This window comes from Megalobrama amblycephala, linkage group LG3 (assembly GCF_018812025.1).
Source record: "Megalobrama amblycephala isolate DHTTF-2021 linkage group LG3, ASM1881202v1, whole genome shotgun sequence".
NCBI classification, from domain to species: Eukaryota; Metazoa; Chordata; class Actinopteri; order Cypriniformes; family Xenocyprididae; genus Megalobrama; species Megalobrama amblycephala.
The window spans coordinates 27589013-27609413 of record NC_063046.1 but is presented as its reverse complement, the minus strand read 5'-3'; the positions used below and the strand labels follow the sequence as shown (position 1 = coordinate 27609413).

Here is a 20401-nt window from a genome sequence, read left to right as displayed (position 1 = left end):
GAATGTTGTGGAAATTAAAGGCTACTTGTTCCTCTTCTACTTTATTCTCCCTAAAATGTAGCCCATTTTATTTGTCTTTACCTTTGGTTACTTTTAATCTGTGTGAACTTTAATGTGTGTTACATAGAAAGAGCTCAGTAAAATGACATGTGCACTGAAAAATGCATAAAGTATATCATTTTGTTGTTGAAAAAACATTGTTCTATGTGTTCATAGTTTATAATCATTTCATTAGAGCTGAAGCATTTTTCTCCTAAGTTTCAGCCATGGCCACAAGGTGGTGTCATATGGCTGTTATTTGTGCAGATGGTTTCTCTGTGCAGTTTTTGGGTTGTTTTTACACAAGAACATTTGGGGTTTTTGAAAAATTACAATTTTGTAATTTTCTTCATTGATTTTGGAGGGAAAATCTGTGGGATGGCAAAAAGTGTTAAATCAAACTAACTAAAAGCACAATAAAATTAGGCAATATTTACTGAACAAGGGATGGGGGGAGATGTTTTCCAAATGATGTTATTATATCAAAAAATGATACTGATCAGGTTAGTTAGCTGAATGTAAAATTTAATGAACTGATTACTCTTTTTCAGGCCTGTGGAACCTGGTGTCCCTCTTCTCAAATCTCTGTCTCTTTGTGCTGATGCCTTTTGCCTATTTCTTCCTGGAGTCCGAGGGCTTTGCTGGTTCGAAAAAGGTATACCCACCCATTTCATGTGTGTTTGTGTGCGTTCCGCAAGCTTGAGGCTTTGTGTTTATATACAAAAGCCAAGGACACATAAGATACTAAAGACATTTTTACACATTTGTATAAACCAATACTCCCAGCACACCCAGGTTTGTGCACTTACTCACCCTCGTGTACCCAAACACGCACATGGTTTTATGTGTGACCCCTTTTCATTTCAGCCACTTCCCCACCCTAAAAAAGATAAAAGTTCAAAAGCAGAGCGGTCTTAATTCTCCAGCTCATTCAACCTTATGTCATTAGTCACTCAAAGAAGGGCTGTCACCGGTGCTCATAGAGACCGTAAACCAGCAATCACACACCGCCACAATAGAGCGTGCAGATAAAAATGAAAGGGTGGGAGGGAATGCATCATGTTGCCCTCCGTCTTGCTCTCATGACAGTTTGAAGTCGCTCCTGGTTTATGTCCCTTCTGGCAAAGCTACATAAAGATTAGTTGCTACTGTAGTTTATGAGGGCTGCACTCATTTGTATGGGAGCAAGGTGTACTGCTTCATTTTGTCTCGTTTGCACCACGACTGTTTCTGGCCATTGATCAACCAGAAACACAGGAGAAAGGGAAGCACTGCTTTATGTTGGCCTACACGTCTCAGAATGACCAGCGGAGCGCGCGTGTGTGTGTGCGCGCGTAGCAAAAGAGAGGAAATGATCAGAAACTGCCGCTTGTATGAAAGCCCCCTGCTGATACAAGGAAGGGTTAAGTCGTCAACCTCAGAAGCCCATAAAAGCGAGATTTCATGTTTTCTTTTTAAGTATAAAGTCAAATGGCCTGCTTGTGCCAGTCTCCATGTTAGATGGTTAAACAGGGACATATATATGGCAAATTACATTCAGTAACTGGAGGAAATGAAACTGGGTAGTTTGTTAAAAGCTTGTGTGAGCTCTAGCTGGTGCGTTTTATGGGCCAGTGTTTGTATTAGTACTTCATCAAATGTAATAAACAAAACCAACAATATCTGTGGGGAAGAAAAGTGTGTGTGACTGGACTGCTTTTCTTTCTATACCCACCTATTTCTATGATAGAAAAGCTGAATTTTTTAGCTGCCATTACTCCAGTCTTCAGTGTCACATGATCTTTCGGAAAAATCGAATATGCTGATTTGGTGCTCAATTATTATCAGATGGAATTTTTTTAATTTTAAAAATGTTTCACAATAAAACCATTTACTGAATTTTTGATCAAATTATTGCAGCTTTGATGAGCATAAGAGATTTCTTTCAAAAAATCTTAATTATTCCAATTATTTGTCAAAAAGCTTTTATTAGTGCAGTTCTGATTTTGCCCAACAGATGGCAGGATAATGATTTCAGTAAGCATGAACCTGATGCCTTAGTATCACATAAAAAAAAAAAAAAAAACTATGAAGAGGTATATGGCCTCCTAACTCTCTATGGTGCACTTGGGGATAGGACTAGTAAAATCTATTGGTCATTATCACTGTGCCAAAGGACATCACTAAACTGACTCCTTGGAAATCACATGAATCATTAACATAACGATCACATTTTTTTCTCTCTCGCTCTCTCTCTCTCTCTCTCTGTGTGTGTGTGTGTGACAGTCTCTTCCTTTGTAGTCTATCCACAATAGGACTGATATTTATTTTTGAGATGTGATTCTCGCTCCCAGGCTTTGCTTGCTAAGGCCGTGACACTGTGTATTTACTCTGCCTGCGCCCCATTCTATACCCGTTTCTATGACAACATATGAGTTTCTCTATTTTGACGGGAAAAGGCGCAACACTGGATTGGATAATAGCCTCTATATTCAAGCCTTAGAAAGCGTGAATGTTTGTATGTATTGAGATGTTTCTTGTGAGGTTTACTTGAATGCAAATAAATGTGTGTTGGCTGTTCACTACCATCAGCCTTGTTTGCGCTATAGTTTGGCTCTATTGCACCGGATGCCTCAACGTGTATTTTGTTTTGGTACATTTAACGACACACTGAAAAATTATTGCCTGCTTCCCTTTTCTATTTATTTCGGAATCATTTTCATGGCTTTTAACATCCTGCTGTTTGTGTTCTTGACAAACCCCAGATTAGTTTAGAAGCCGTTCTTAAAGGTCTTATTTGTTAGACGGCTCATGCTAACAAGAAAAAGATGGTGACACTGTAGGAAGTGGGATAAAAAGAAAATGAAACACACCCACAAACTTCAAAAGTACTGAAGTGCCTTCATCAAGTCATATATCCTGGTTTCTCGTCGTTTTGACGGGCTTCTAACGTATTAGTCAGAATGGCACATCAATGGCCTGTGTGTGTGTGTGTGTTGATATACAGTGATTCATGTCCCCTGCTTGTTCTGCTCTCTGTTTTGTGTCTCTGACACTGCTCTCGGTGTAGCAGGCTTAAAGAGAAGGTAATGACTACTGTTCATGCTAAGCCTTTATTGATGAGAGTTTGTAGTTCATGGAAGGGAAATCGCAGTGGACAGGGAAAACACTGCATGTTTGTGAGCGTGTCTGTTATTCTGTCTGTTTTGCAAGGTCAGAGAGACCTGTTTTAAGAATTTTGTCTAACTTCGTAGAGATTATTATTATTATTTTTTTTTCTTCTTTGTGAAAATCTCTCTCTGTCTTCCATCTTGAGCTTGACATGCATTTAACTTTGAGAAGCATCTTTATTATATTCCATTTATGCTCGTTACAGACAGTCCTTTTGAGAATGAGAGAGAGAGAGAGCAGTTTATGACCCTGACGCTGACTGAGGGTGTCTAAGGTCAGGGAGAGCCCTTTTTAAGTGACTAACAAAACATGCATAAATGCAAACATTCACTTTTCCATCTATTTATATCTCTCCCCTTGTTTTACACACACACACACACATTTCTTAGAAGTCAACCTGGTATTAGCAGAAGTCCGAATAGAGTATACTGCAGTGTGTGTGTGTATGTGAAAGAGTGAGATTGTGTGCGTGTGTGTGTGTGAAAGGACTAGATGCTGAATATTTTAGAGTTTCTATATTAAGCAGTGCTCACATTTAGATGGGCAAGAGTAGAAGAGCTCAACCCTTCTCTGACTTCTCTGCCACGTCTCTCTCTCTCTCTCTTCTTCTTAGAGACCAGAATGGTAGCACTTCACTTTTAAAACTCTTTTCTTGCCTATATTTGTTTTCTTGCTTCTAAATGCATTCAGAGGGCTTCACTAGTTACATTAGCAAAATAGCCATGTGACATCACCAAATGCATATTTGTCACCTTAATTTTTTTTTTCTTCAGGGTTATTTATTGACACTGATTTTTTTTAAAAAATGCATTCATTCACAGTTCAAATACAAAAGGTTGAGGGGAGTCTGATATGAGGCAGATGTTGTTCATCAGGAAGTCACTTGGAGGTGCTCTAGATTCTCTTAATATCAAGAAATGCTGTTAACTACTGCACATACACAAAGTGCCTTAAGGACAGAGACTGGGACAGGCTGTATGGAAGGGCCAAGTGGGTTTAAGGGAAATAATCTTAATGGGTTCAGTCAGATGTGTAATTGCTGGATAAAATTACTGCTTATTAATATTGCACATGCTTGCAGGTAGGGCTGCACAATAATGATTAAATGATAATCACGATTATTTTACTCAAAAATTACAATCACGATTATTCTCATTTGGGAAAATGTAAAAACAAAAAATTTGTAGTTTCCAGTTCATTATGAAAACTTGTAAATGTGAAAAAGTGAAATTCCTAATATTTTTTCCAATAATTCAAAATTATGTTACATTTTTACTTTGTATTGTAGAACAGGTTGCATTAGAGCGGACCGCATTTATTCACCAACCGTGATCGCGAACAGCATGGTCAAGAATCATGTTTGAATTTATTACACTTCATCACAGAGAAGGTTTTCGTTCACAGATTTAGTAGCATACTAAAGTAGACACACGCTGTATGACATTTACTTTTGAACGAAATTTCACAACGAACATCGTTAAACTCCAACATACTTGATTGTCGGTGTTGTCAGATCATCAGTGCTTTTTTGCAGCGCTGAGAGAGCATGTGCGCTTGGTTGCCAGATTGAGAAAATAAAGTAAAATACTGGGCAGAAAAGCCTCATTTTGGAGAATAAATCTCTTGACATCTGGCAACCTCAAGCAGGAAAGAGAGTGGAGGCTTGTCACCAATACAAGATAACGGAAATGTCTAAATTAAAAAAAAATGTTATAAGTACAAATAATCAGTGTGGCAAATATTGTGACGAATATTTTTAATTAATTGAGAGCAGCAGAAATTATCACAATTAAAATACGATTAAACGAGCAGCCCTACTTGCAGGTCAGTTTGTTAATGTTAACAAATGTTAACAAATACAACCTTATTGTAATGTGTTAACAATTTGTTTAAAAAAATCTTACTGACCCCAAACTTTTGCACTGTAGCTTATGTGTGTGTTTTCTGCACAGTGAAAGATCAGACTCATCACAGTCTTGCAGTTTACAAACACTTGCACCAACAACATCAATATCTAGGTTCTGAGGAAACGAAGCAAAGCAGGAGTGGAGTTAAGTGCCACACATCAGGTACTTACTGACCCAGAAAAAAACTTCTAATAGTTTCCAGATGAGCTTCTGGAGTTAATCTCCGACAGTAGTAGCCACCTTTTTCATTTTAGCTGCAAACTCTGACCGGACATGGTAATAACGGTTCATATAAGTGTGTGTGTCAGTGAATTAGAGGGAGGAAGGTCATTAGTTTCTTTGTGCGTCTGGTGACCTATTGTTGTGTGTGCGTTTGTGTTGGAGAGGGGGCTTGACATTGAGTCAGTGTTATAGGGACGTCCTGGGGCTTCCACAGCTAAATTTCCAATTAGAGCCTCATTTACACCTGCTGATCTCTGTGTGTGTGTGTGTGTGTGTGTGTGTGTGCGTGTGTGTGTTTCTAAACCACTCTTGGCTACAGCCATAAGTAAACTTGAAAACATTAAAGAGGATTTTTGTTGGTTTCAGGGCATAAAGGCTCGAGTGCTGGAGACATTTGTTATGCTCTTTCTGCTGGGTCTCCTCATCCTGGGCATTGTATGGGTGGCATCCGCTCTCATCGACAATGATGCAGCCAGCATGGAATCGCTCTATGGTATCTCTTTTAACCCTCCTCCTGCTGCTATGTATGTATGTATGCATGCATGTGATGTTATCAGATATGTATTGATCTGAGGTTTACTGTGCATGTCTTGTTCTCTTGTTCTAGATTTATGGGAGTTTTATCTGCCGTACCTGTACTCCTGCATCTCTCTGATGGGTGGCCTATTGCTGCTTAGTAAGTTCACAGGAAACAATGCTGTCAGTGGACTCTCTGCACAATCGCTTCCACATTTGGCCTCAGTAGCTTCCGGTGCAGAGCAGTGTGTAGAAATTGTGAAGAACGTTAAAAAATGTCTGAACAGTGACAAGTCAGTGTTTGTAGAGTAACTGTTGCACTTTTCTTCTAAAGTTTTAAATTTGAATGTTTTGAGTTTAACCTCCTCTACAGTTGGTTGAGCGTCTGCTTTTATTTTCATTTATTTTAAGAAAATTAAGCATAAAAATTAAATCTCAAAGTGTCCCACAACATGACAAAACCATGTTAAAAGGTGTTTAAAGTTTCTGGAACTCATTACTAAAACTTATGTAGATATACCAAAATGTTATGTTTACTACAGTTTTTAATATGATATAATATAATTAGCTGTGACCAATTGTTATTAGTATTATGACAGAAAGACTATGCTATAGTTTGCTATGGGTGAATACTATAGAGGGTATGCACGTGACGTCACCGTCGACCGTTACGACTGCGGTCACGCCCACTGAGTGGCGAAAGACTGAGCGGCAGCATTGGCTTTCAGCATGAATGTCGCGAAAAACACACAAAACACATCCAAAACGGGAAAGAGCTTTGCGACTGACTGTACAAATAGCTTTGACACAAAACCTGAGGTATATATTTAAAGACTGCAGAAAGCTACAGAAAAAAGAAGCAAATGTATCACTGCAATTCACAGAAACAGCTGGACTCCAGGCAGAGAAACATGGATTTGCAGTTATCATTTTGTATCATTTTGTGTCAAATTGTTGGATTTTGAGGTAAAATCATACCGTATATATTGTATTGTTATATATTATGTTGACAAATCATCAATTAAATATTTTCCATGTTATATTCTGCATAATTGGGTGTTTTTCAATAAACAACACTGACAAAAACTATACTATAAAACTACATATGTTTTAGGGCTGGACAATATGACGATATAACATTGATATAAGTGATTAGGCGGATTTACACCTACCCATATTGTAGTTATATAAAATATTCACAGGCAGATGTGTTTCCCCAGCGTCGAAATCAGGCACATATAAATGTTAGGAAACATGATTCCTTGCTGCATGTCAATATCCATGGATTAGGTTTATTTGACAAGTTGTAAGGAACACATTCAATTCCAACCTTTAGTGTAATTCGTTAGTTTTACTCGCGTTTTCGCAGTTTCCCCTGTTAAATCCAGTCATGCTGCAGGTTCTTTTGCCACTCAGTCCAGCTGAGGGAGCGCGCTTTTGGCGGGAAAGTGATGTCGATGCATACCCTCTATACCGGAGGAGATTTTAAATATGCGGGCAGGTGATGTGCATAGAGTTCATTAGGGCAGGGTGATATTTTGAATATTTATGATATATTCATGATAATTTTGCTGGCAATATAAAATTTAAGCAACACTATGAATAAGGTGATTTTAAGGCATCCATGTGGCATTTAAAATGTTTTAGTAAATATGTAGGTAAATGTTTAAATCCTATATATTGTTAAATTGGTGCATAAAATGAAATGATTTATTCTGTTTCTTCATTTAGCGAAAAAGAGTGTGGAACATAATTGGATTTTAATACTTTTGATCATGTTGAATCTTCTTGGCTGAAGTGACTGTTTGGTTAAAATGGTTCCTCTCATTGAAATGGTTTAAAATTATGTTGTTGTTGTTTTTCTCAGAGCTAATAGGTACATATTAAAATGTCAAAATGGAATACGAGGCTGAAAATGATTAAGAAATTATCTTTTTAGTTATATCACCCACCGCTGCTGTCACGCAAAATGTCACTTTTAACCTGATTTTACGCAATGTTAATGTTAAACTTGAACTCTAGTTAAATGTTGCATTCACAATCTTGCCTTAGAAAAGCATAAATAAGCCTGTATGTGTGGTTTAAATGAGCTTCTTGTCTCATCTCACCAGTGTGTACTCCAGTGGGAATGTCACGCATGTTCACAGTGATGGGCCAGTTACTAGTCAAACCGACAGTAAGTACAGTTACATCGTATATGTGTGTATTTAAAGATCCACCCTATCATTCTCCCTCACACCCTCTCACTCTCTTTCTCTATGTAGATTTTAGAGGATCTGGATGAGCAGATTTATTGTATACAGCTGCAGGAAGAGGCCCTGGAGCGTAGACTCAATGGTGAGCATGTCTGTTTTTTGTATGATGGGCAAATGCATTATGTATACACTACCAGTCAAAAGTTTGGAAACATTACTATTTTTAATGTTTTTGAATGAAGTCTCTTTAGCTCATTAATGTCTTTATGCTCATTAAGGCTGCATTTATTTCATAGTAAATACAGAAAAAAAAGTATTATTACAATATAAAATTATGGTTTTCTATTTTAATATACTTTAAAATATAATTTATTTCTGCAAAGCTGAATTGTCAGCATCATTACTCCAGTCTTCAGTGTCACATGATCCTTCAGAAATCATTGTAATATGCTGATTTATTATCAATGTTGGAAACTTAATATTAATGCTTAATATTATTTTATAACCTGTGATACTTTTTCAGGATTCTCTGATGAATAAATAGTTAAAAAAATATCAGCATTTATTTAAAATGGAAATCTTTTGTAATAATATAGACTACTGTTCAAAAGTTTGGGGTCAGTAATTTTTTTTCTTTCTTTAAAAAAAAAAAAAATAAAACAAATTCATACTTTTATTCAGTGCACATGTGTTAAATTGATAAAAAAGTGATAGTAAAGATTTATATTGTTAGAAAAGATTTATATTTTGAATAAATGCTGATCTTTTTAACCTTTTATTCATCAATGAATCCTGAAAAAAGTATCACAAGTTCCAAAAAAATAATAACTGAGTATCAAATCAGCGTATTAGAATGATTGCTGAAGGATCATGTGACACTGAAGACTGGAGTAATGATGCTGAAAATTCAGCTTTGATCACAGGAATAAATTATATTTTAAAATATATAAAAATATTTTAAATTGTGATAATATTTCACAATATAATTTTTTTCTGTATTTATTATGAAATAAATGCAGCCTTAATGAGCATAAGAGATTTCATTCAAAAACATTGAAAATGGTAATGTTTCCAAACTTTTGACTGGTAGTGTATATATTTTGTCTAATCAATGTTTAGTGACTGTTTGAGGTTTTTCTGTATGAACTGAAAGACAGAGGATCATTTGCATCTGTAACTTCTACCATTAATTCTGCTGCAAAATTGCAGATGTTTTGGTGAAGTTGCAAGAAAAGCAGAACATTAATTGAGTGCTATTTTACTTTTTTGGCAATGCATTAATTCACCACCGTAATAAATGCTGTTGTTCAAAAGCCTTATAACAACTATAATTACTACTAGTCATAAATAGGCAGTTTTATAAAAAGTGACTTACACTTATTACAGCGGTAGTTTCTCTGGAGCAACCTGGGGATAAATGCATTGCTAAAAACATGATGGTCATGTTTGATGGGTCAGCCTGGTCAACCAGCTACTGTCCACATCACCATGCCACCCAGATGACAGATCTGACACATTAATCCATAAACATTGCTCTACAATTTTAGTTCAAAAGAAAAGATGATTAAATTAAATAAAAAAATAAAGCTATCTCCCTTCATTGACCTGCTTCTGTTCTAATAGAATTATGTCCTTGTTTAAAGCTGCAGTCCGTAACTTTTTTTGGTTAAAAATAATCAAAAATAAATTTTTTGAGCAATTACATAACCAGCCAGTGTTCAAAACTATCTCATTATCTTGTCTCGATTCACAATGGTAAGCTTGTAATAACGTTTTATAATAAGAGCGACATGGTGGATTTCCGCGGGAAATTTGAGCTTGCAGCAGTTCCTCTGTGCGTCATTACGTCACGTCCGTAAACAGAAAGGAAGGAGTCCCATCCAGGCTAGTCGGTTTTATCACGGGAGGATGCAGCTGGTAGTGGCACATTTATAGCCTTTTCTCACAACAGCTGAAATAATTAAACTTATCATTTTGATGGCGGATTGTAATCCAGAAAGATCCAAATGACAATCATCAGTGACAACTGGAGATTCACCCGTTGTCAAAAAGCAAGACTTTGGACTGTGGAGTGGCTACAGAAATTGAAATCTACAGGTAATACTAATATACACTAAATACACAGTCACGCAATGCTGATGTTGTTAACATTAACGATTCGAGAATAAAGTATAACAGTAATAATAATTTGCACGGTTTGGCTTGATCCGAGCTAAGCGATTGTTAGATTTAATCATCATTAGCAGCGGGATTTATTGTAGGCCTAATGCCTTTTTCCTCAGTTGGTCAGAACAAAAGTGGCAGAAATGTTACTTACTTGTTCAGATGATATTTTCCAGTGAAAATTCTTATTAGTCATACTTTCAAGACGTAGAATCTGTGATTCTGAAGTACAGTATCCACACCGGTGCGGTGACTGACAGCAAGCATTAGATTCATCCGCGCTGACGAGCTGTGCCGAGGCACAACACACGTACAGATAACTGTTCCGCACATGACTGCAATTGCAGGTTTCAAACAAGAGATGGCGACAAAGAGGAAAAATCGCAGACTGCAGCTTTAACTCACCTTCTTACTTCCTTCAACTTCCTCCCTTTCACCCTCTCGTAAATCGGTAATGTACCCAGATTCAGAGGGAGTGACCATTACCCACTCAAAGCAATTTTTCCATTTTGTGTACATATATAAACTGTTAGTAATTAGAGTACAATTAAGAATTTTTCAGCCAAGGCAAATAGTATAGTTGCACTATGATGCAGTACTGTTTGTACTGCTATATGTTTTTTGAATAGAACCACTTGTAAACAGGACTTGGTGGAGCTGCCACATTAATCTGAGTCAAACCAGGGACTGCAGTGATCTTGATTAAATCAATTAGCTAACTGGTGAAACATCATAAAAATATCATTTATATATATTTTTTTACACATTTGTTTTCTTTTAGCTGGATTTATTTCCCTACACAAACATCCACACAATGCAGGAAATGTTTAGGCTTTAGGCAGAAGTGTTTAGGCCAAACTAGACTTTAGCTTCAACTCAAGCACGCAACAGAGTGTACAGATGCCAGTCATCATAGAACATGTGCTTTTTCTATTGAATTCACGGAGGTAAGCTAGATCATCTTAACTGATAGTACCCAGTTGGCCAAATCCCATGGATGAATTTCAATAGCCTCTCATTTGGTTGTTTGGTTCTGTAGTGTTAGCACCAAAGGCAGATTTGCTTTGAACACCTGATAAAGTAATTGTAATCTGTCTTAACGATTTTTGCTTTTTTGTGATTGTTGTTTGATGTGAACCGCAGTGGCAGTCACTGGGATCGTGTGACAAAAGGCCACTAGGGATGCGGAATGCAATTTTGGCAAAGCTTAAGAACTCTGCGTTATAGGAAGATCTCGCTCAGGCGTTAAGAAGAGTGAATTTACCTTATCAGGAATTTAAGGAATTTTCGTTCTTTTCTTCTTTTGCACCGTAAATAAAAACCTGAGGTGAGGTTGAGGGGAAGAGAGTTCAAGAGGAAACTGTCTACTTTGCTTTACTCTCTTATCTGTGCTCTATCTAATAACAATTATCCAACTGACTAACTTCATTTAGATACTACATCCCTGCACACGCTCTCTTACAGACCTTTGATATGGGCTAATTGGTAAGCGTGTTAGTTATTCCATTGATCCAGTCATCTACATCTGATATAAACTTTACTGTCCTGAAATCGACTCATTGGTGTCTATGTGATGTATTTTGAAATATTATTTTGAATGATTTAATGTAGTTGAGTCTATCATTCTATGCATGCATTAGTGCACTTGTGTTTATGAACTGCGAGGGAATCTTGTGGCTGTGTGTTTAGGTGCATTTGTCTGAGTGTATGCTATGCTTTCATATTAGCCTGGTTGCAGACATTTGTTTGTCCTCTGTCTTGGCTCTTGCTACGCTTTTCTCTGTTGCCCAGATGCGCAGTGGCAGGGTGACCTTGCAAAAACTCTCCTCGGTACCGGATGGCTCTCTGCTTTGCATAATTACCACTGACGTAATGCAGAACTGGCTAAAGTTTCTTTAGAAAACAATGACATCATCTCTTTTCCTTCTGCCAGCATCCCTCTACTGAGTTGCTGCTGAGCAGCACCTTTATCACCTTAATTGAAGGGCTATAAGCAAGAATTTATTCAAGTGTTTCCTGATCTTCTTGAAATAAGGACAGCAACATTTCGAAAATGATTGACTAATGCTGATTTCAACAAATTATTGGAATCATTATTCCATAAAACTCGTTTGACAAAAAAAAAAAGACTCCCAGATGTCTTACTGTTGTTCTTTCTCTCACTTTTTTTGCTCACCTCATGTTAGCCCTTTAGGGCAACTGTGAGCCATGTTTGGCAGAACAATCCAGTCCTGATCAGCTAATAGTGACATTTCCTATTTCTTTGTTCTCATAGTTTTGGTTGGAGGGTACAGATTTTCCCTAAAAATCACTGGTATGGACAAGTACACGTTCAGGAACACACCTGCTGTGTTTTTTTTTTCTCTCTTTTAATAGATTTATGAACCTGAACCTCTACCAGACAGGGCGTGGTACAATCATCATAATAATAATCACGTTTTGATCAAAGTGATTGACTTCTCGGCCCCTGGTTGGTGAAAAGATGAAAGATTGTGTTTTTATTGCACGCCAGTAACGGTGTAACACTGAACTAATTGCTGCTGATCTGCCAGTGTGTGTCCCCCGAGGCTGTGCAAACCAATCCTTTGCTTTGAGGAGCAAGTGAACCACTGAAACAGGCACACACACAAAAAAAAAAAAACACCCAAATGAAATGGATAAATGAGAGCTAAATGAGACAGAAGTCTGTGGTTTTCCTGGAGAACCCCTCTCTGGTTTTACCCTCTCACTCTCACCTCCTGACACACACACATTCGGTGTTATGAAGAAACCTCAGTCCCCTCTTCCGTCAGAACCAGTTGCAGCATGCACACGTCTGGCCTAGACCCAAAGTATACTTCAATTCTGACGCGAACACAGCATTTACGTAGAGCAGGATGCATAGGCGGTCGACACATGCGCACTAGAATCTTTGACCAGTGTCTGTGCTATTTCTCTCTATTTAAAAAGTGACCCAAAAGTATCAAACACTTTACTTTCCATAAAAGAATTAAATTATTATTTAAAATTATTTAAAGGTGCAGTAGGTGATCTGGCAAATGGTAACGTTATCCTGCTAGCATTGACTGCTGCAGATTGATTTTGGTGTTGATAATGTTGACATGGAAACCAGTAACTCCGAGTCTGAGGATGTGAACAGCTCCGGGTAGAACGTCACGTGTTGCCATCTCTTAAATACGTTAGTTATTGGCTTGAACACAGCATAAGCTTGTTGTTTTGATTTGGTAGGAAGTGTAAAAGGTGGCTGTCTGTCTGTATAAACTCTGCATAGCATGAAATGTGCTGATGACGTATGTTATCAGCACTTACAGGGTGCACGAGAGAATGTAAAAACATACATCGACACAGGTAGGTAGGACATCATATTATTTCATTCGGTCCGAATATAATAATTGGATGAACATTATATTGTCTTACGCCTTCCACAGGTGATATACACATATATACACATTTAAACATAGTGATTGCTATCAGGATATGAGGAGACTTTCAACCAGTATAACAAAAAACTTTTCTGTACAGAATCACCTATTGCACCTTTTAATTGTAATTACTCACTTTTTTTATGCAGTAATTTATCTTACAAAGCATTGTTTCCCACCACTGTTAACTGCATTTGAGATTGTAGTTGTACTCATGAGATTTTCTTAATTGATGCAGTTGTTGAAAGTGTCAGGATTAGCAAAGCAGAATAGAACATTTTATAGAAATATTCCAATATACAGTATGGCTGAAGTGTAGTGACAAACCTCCTGTATGGCATTGAGCTCAGTCTCACTTCTTGGGCTTCCAGATATTGAACTGCAGATATCTTCACTCCATGAAATCTTTCTTTTTTTTTTTTTTTTTTTACTTAAATACATTTATTTATTTTTTTTCTTGACAGACTTTATATTAAGTACGCACTTGAGTAAAGGCAGGTGCACACTGTGATTTTGGCCATGATTTGGTCGTCTGAGACAAATTTTCAGAATCCTAAAAGATTCCTATAATCCTAGCCTAGTCTTTTGATCGCTAGTTTGACAGCTGATTAATGACCGTTGCGATCAAATTTGACCTCCGATGAAATTCTGGCAGTGTCAGAAGATCTGCCGCACAGTCCTGTAGTGTGATTTCTCCTACGGCAAATGTCAAATTGTCTTTGTTTTTCAAGACAAGCAATTATCAAAATTAACGGGAGAGATTTCTTTGTTAGCCACCATTTCAATCCCGTGTGTAATGCAGCTCACCATCACCGAATGTGCGTGGGTTGATGATATAAAACTCTGGACAAGTTTTCAAGCGTGGGTCCGTTTTTAACGCGTCTTGACTGCCGTATAGTCTGACATATAGGACAGCTGATATCCCACAGTGTGACATGAGGATCATGTTCATACAGTCTGACAATCAACAATTGTAAAGAACTATTATAAATCGCACAGTGTGCACCCAGCTTAAGGGTAAAGATAAACCACTGATTTATGTTCACGCCACTGATGTGTGCTACTAGTAGTTTGATCTTTTTACAGAAGCTAGGTAAACAGAATGAAAGTATCTTTCTTTGTTTCATTTCCCTTTCTCTTCCACTCTTTTTGTCACTCAGGTATGATGTCAAACTCTTATCTCCATGGAAACTCTCAGCACCATCTCTACAAAGAGCTGGAAAACATTCGCAATCAGAGGAACAAACTCGGTGAGAGATGTTTTGAACAACGTTTAATTAAACTAAATTGAACCATGATTCTGAAATGTCAGTTTCAAATATGTGTAGGCTGCAATATCCACTCCAATAATATTGTTGAATTGCAAAGTGTGTGCATATTTAAATGTGAACAGTCATTTGGAGCGGGGCCAGATTGGGTATGGCTGTATCATTTTCGACGTCAGCTTATGTTTTGGGGTATTATAAATGATTCCAGAGAGACAAGCAGTTGGGAGGAGAAGAGGCCACAAAGGCACTTAGGATATTGGAGTGTGATGCAAACTTTATTGTGGCTGTCTCTCCAAGTGTGGTCATTAATTTAGAGGAAGCATGGTGCATATGCAGGGAACCCTGCCAACCTCAGAGCCAGAGCAGAATTAGAGCGAGAGATGTTGAGAAGGAGAGGGTAGAGGACAAAGCGGCACGGGATTGACAGACACTGAGTTAGAAAAAATGTTCCAATCTAGACCCGCTTCATGAGTGGAGCAGGAGAAGCCTTAATGTTTGAGGTTTTCCGTCACTCTTCTGAACTATACTGAAACCTCTGAACTATAGACATGCTTATATGTAGCCTTAATTCAGTTAACCCAGAAATAACTGGTAGCTGTTATTTCAACACACTAATAAAATGCAAAACAATTGATTATCACAGAAGCTACAGTTAGTTCTTATACACTACCAATCAAAAATTAGGAGTCGATACAATAAATATTGGTCACACTTTAGATTAGGGCCCAATTCTCACTATTAACTAACTATTAACTAGGGGTGTAACGGTTCACAAAATTCACGGTTCGGTTCGATACGATACACTGGTGTCACGGTTCGGTTCGGTACGGTTCGGTACGTTTTAGATGCAGCAAAAAGAAAAAATTATTATTAGAGTAAGGTCTCATATCCGCGGCTATAAATGTACCAATCGCCGCGGTGATGTCTGTCGGGATAGTTTGTGGCGTGTATGTTTCTCCTTTTTTCGTCTTGTTCCAGATACTGACACACTGGGGTGATGTTGGCATAAATGAGTTGACATGTTTGAAGTATTCCCGCTGGTGTACCCTATTGTCATGTAGCAGATGCGACATACCGTTGTTTTTTATCCACCACTCTCTTGCCATTACCATCATAGCTTACAGGGAATCCAAAGTGCACCCAAACACCAGACCTGTTGGTTATTGGAGGATCTTCTATTTCTGGTCTGTTAAACACATTAGCCATTTTGCAACGAGCCTTCAGCGCGTACTGAGTGAGCGAGCGCCTGACTGAGTAGCCTAACATAAACATATAAGTTGGTGGTTTTTTTTCTTCGGGGGTGTCAGGGGCGTTGCCTGTTACGTCATTTGGGTTATTGGGCTACCTTGTTGAACGCATAACATTATATTTCACACACTTTTTTTATTTTCCAAATGTAATTAATTAGTCCAACGAACCGTTCGGTACATAATGCGTACCGAACCGAAAGCCTCGTACCGAACGGTTCGATACGAATACGCGTATCGTTACACCCCTACTATTAACTATAACTTTTGCCTCAGCAAACTCCTAATTACTGCTTATTTAAAGCTAGTAAGGTAGTTAAGTTTAGGTATTGGGTAGGATTAAGAGATGTAGAATATGGTCATGCAGAATAAGGCATTAATATGTGCTTTATAAGTGCTAATAAACAGCTTACTTATTACAATATCCATGTTACAATATCCTAGTATTATGAATGCTAATAAGCAACTATTTAATAGTGAGGACCTAAACTTAAGTGTTATTATGCTATTTAAGTGTTTTTGAAAGAGGTTTATGTTCATCAAGGCTACATTTCATTTATTTGATCTTAACTATAATTATAAATTTCCACTATTAATTAAACTTGACTATTAATTATAAATGTCTTTTCTGTCATTTTTGATCAATTTAATGCATCCTTGTTGAATAAAAGTATACATTTCTTTTTCTTTTTTTTTTTTTTTAATTGAATTCCCAAACTTTCGAGTCCTGTATTTGAGTCCTTAATAGGATTACATTCACAAAAAGTTTTTTTTTTTTGTTTTTTTGCACAGTGCATATTTACAGTTATGGTGATATATAATATCATACAAATCTGTACAGATAACAAGACTAGACAACGAAAAAAGTGACAATATAACATATCATGCACAAACGAGACATACAAATATATACGTGGAGACACACGTTACACAGACACAGTGACAAAAAGGGGATGGGGTGGGGTGGGGGCGGGGTAGAGATGCTGGTAATAATGGAAGAGAGAGAGGTTGGGAGGAGAAAAATAAATAAATAAACAAAGCATAACATAAAAAAAGGGAGGGGAAAGAGATAGATACGTACAGAATAATAATAATAAATTCTAATAGTTTCTAAATAATGGAGATGTGTTAATAACTTTAAATACTTATCTGTCGCTCATTGGGTATGTAGGTCAGGGTAAAAAAAAGTTAAGTTAATTACGGGAGTAACAACTGCATATAACCGAACTCACACCCATAAAATTTCAGGACTCAAAACTGCATTCTCGGAAAACCTGCGCTGTGTGAACGGAACCAGACTGGACAGGACAATTAGTTGCCCTTCACATCATACAGTGTGAGAGATCCGCTCTGCGCTGCACAAACGCATGTCTCTCTTGTGGGTTTTTCGGTAACTTATGGTGACAGAGATATGAGCTGTGTGTCATCTGATTTGGTTTTAGGTTTTAGATCCAATCACTGTTCTCCACCGGAGTTACTCCTGTCAGTTTTGTGCTCTATGCGTGAATTAAATGCTCTGCTCTCCACACAGATATAAAAGCTGCTGTAGGTTAATGAAGATTAGATGGATGAACTTGTGGGTCGATTATACTCTTGTCGTGTCAAAACTTCTCAGTTTTATGGATGACGCCATCTTTGATATTACAGAGTCTCTGTCACTATGGTTAGTGATAAGAGAATGTGGGTTTGTCTCCCATTATCTCCCATTCCGTTCACACAGCGCGGGTATTCGAGACGCAAGTGTAATTTGCTGTGTGAACAGGGCATTTTGAGGCTCACACCTGTTGTCAATCCCAAAAACTTGGTATCATTAACTAACAATGAACAATACTTTTTTACAGCAATACAGCAATACAGCAATACAGCGTTTATTAAACTATTCTAGGTTAATGTTCATTTATACATAGACTACTGCATTTTTTTAGTTATCTTCTGCATAAATTTAATTTTGTCATATTAATAAATTCATGAATGCATTATGAACTAATATGAATTAACTATGAACAGTAGTATATATATTTATAGATTAACAGTAACCTAGATTAATAAATGTTGCTTATGCAATAACTAATGTTAAGAAATTGAAACCTATTGTGAAGTTTTACACTTATTGAGTAGTGTCCTTATTTGGACCCACTTTATATTAAGTGGCCTTAACTACTATGTACTTACATTTAAATTAATAATTTGATACAATGCACTTATTGTGTACATCCATGTTTTTACATTGTACTTATATTTTAAAAACACCTGCATGTAATTACATCTGTAATTAATTTCTGTAATTACATTTATAATTACACTGTTGACCCATCCCTTATACCTTACCCCCACCCTTAAACCTACCCATATCACCAAACCTGTCCCTAACCTTACCCGTATCCACCTCAATAGCAGAAAAAGTGTTTTGCAATTCAATATGAACACAATAAGTACATTGTACTTATTCTTTGATGCAAGTACATAGTAGTTAAGGCCACTTAATATAAAGTGGGGACCCCTTATTTTACAGTTTTGTTTGCTTTAAAACACAGCATTAAACACAGGCTGTTCATCTTACTATAGTTGCTCTTTATCTCAGTATTTTTTTCTGTCAGACACTGACAGGAATGGACGAAATAAAAGGAACTGGGCATAATTTGCTGAAAGTTAGTTCACATTAAACATATGGACAGTCAGTCAGAGATATGTGCACTAAAATTGTTTCTCTCATCCCTCTGTCCTAGAAAGGAGAAAGAAGGCCTCAGCCTGGGAAAAGAACCTCCTTTACCCCATAGTGATGATGATCCTTCTTGCTGGAACGGTACGTGTTTATTTAGACTTTGCAGGCTTGAACCACAAAGCATGTGACTTGATGCAGTTTATTTTACTTTGTTTCTTTCTGTTGTTTATAATGCTTATGCTTGTTTTTATCTGTGCTGCTTGCAGGCGATTTCTGTTCTCCTGGTTGCTCTGAACATTGTGTACTTGCTTGTTGATGAGACGGCTATGCCAAAGGGTTCAACGGTAAGAGAAATGTCAACAAACATGTAAATGAAACCAATACTCAGCTTTTCTGGATTTTTCCTTCACTTGTTGCCGCCTTCTCTCACTAGTACCTCGGTGTCCTGCTAAAATCACGCTTCGCGTCGACACAAATTGAATTCCAGATATGCTCAGGTGTGTGCTGGAGAAGAAAAGGCCGGTCGAGATGTGTATCACGCCGCTGATGTTTGATACTCTTTATCAGAGTTGCGCTCCTGTCCGTTCTGCTTGATGTCAATTCAAAGGCACTCACGCACTGTACGTGTGTGAAACTCTTCACACAGACCTCATTTGTCTTAACTGGGTGTTTTGAGTACTTGACCGAAGTCCTTTCAGCCAAAACTGCTGCAATGAAACCATCATTTAACCTTTGTGCAGTTGTGCACTGTGAAGACGGTGTAATATTTCTCTTTTGACAAGGTAATTACAAGTTACGGCTGGTTAAATTTGAGTCCAAGTCAGTTTACCACTCATTTGAGCTTAGGTAAATTGACAGGTAAATTCTTTAACATGTCCATGGGAAACGTTACATCAATTCCTGTTTTCTTAAAAATGAACATTGTTTTGTTCTCGCTCTTTCCTTCCTTCCATACAATGATGTTCTTATCTCACCTGACTTCACCACTCCCACCTGCTGTCCTTGCTTACATTTTTTTTTTTTCTTCCCACAACAAAGGAAAGGCAGATCCCTTTTCTGGCCACAGTTTGATAGTGTTGAGCTGCTCTATGAGAGTGCCCGCTTCACATTCTAATTATTTTATTAGTGTCGATATTTGCCTTGGCATGATGCTTGACTGAAAATCCCCCAAATTACACTTGTCACAGTGTTCAGAGACGAAGGGCCCTCTTGACAGGCTGGTTAATGGTTTATGCGTTTGATGAGCTGGACCGGTGCCATGCTTAAGATCTCATGTAACCACGACAACCCAGCAGCGGTGTCTGTACGTCTGTTTGATGGTTTTTACGTCGGGTTGGGATGTGGTGGGGGGTGGGCCAGCATTCCACAACATTCTTAAGACAGATTGATGCGAGTTAAGGTAACTAGGTTAACGCCGAGACCGTCAGATAAGGCAGGGTGTCGTAAATGTGGCTATGAGGTAAGGAGATCTAATGCAACGGCACTACTTGCATTAAGCTGTCTGATGCACTGTTGCTAATGACTGCAATAAAAGTCTTATTGCTGTCACTCCCCATGGATTCAGAATTATTGTCGATGCTAAAAACAGCCTCATTAATGTCCGTTTCTCA

The 20401-nt window shown here is 37.6% G+C and overlaps 1 protein-coding gene across 1 annotated transcript in view; it reads left to right on the top strand.

Annotated features, from left to right (window-relative positions):
* Window positions 1–20401, top strand: part of lmbr1 (limb development membrane protein 1) — a 48424-nt gene that overhangs the window by 10495 nt on the left and 17528 nt on the right. Inside the window, exons 5-12 of the mRNA XM_048184786.1 lie at window positions 591–694; window positions 5685–5811; window positions 5926–5994; window positions 7946–8010; window positions 8099–8171; window positions 14775–14864; window positions 18856–18932; window positions 19058–19135. Coding sequence (XP_048040743.1) covers window positions 591–694; window positions 5685–5811; window positions 5926–5994; window positions 7946–8010; window positions 8099–8171; window positions 14775–14864; window positions 18856–18932; window positions 19058–19135 — 683 coding nt within the window. The remainder of the gene's footprint in view (window positions 1–590; window positions 695–5684; window positions 5812–5925; window positions 5995–7945; window positions 8011–8098; window positions 8172–14774; window positions 14865–18855; window positions 18933–19057; window positions 19136–20401) is intronic.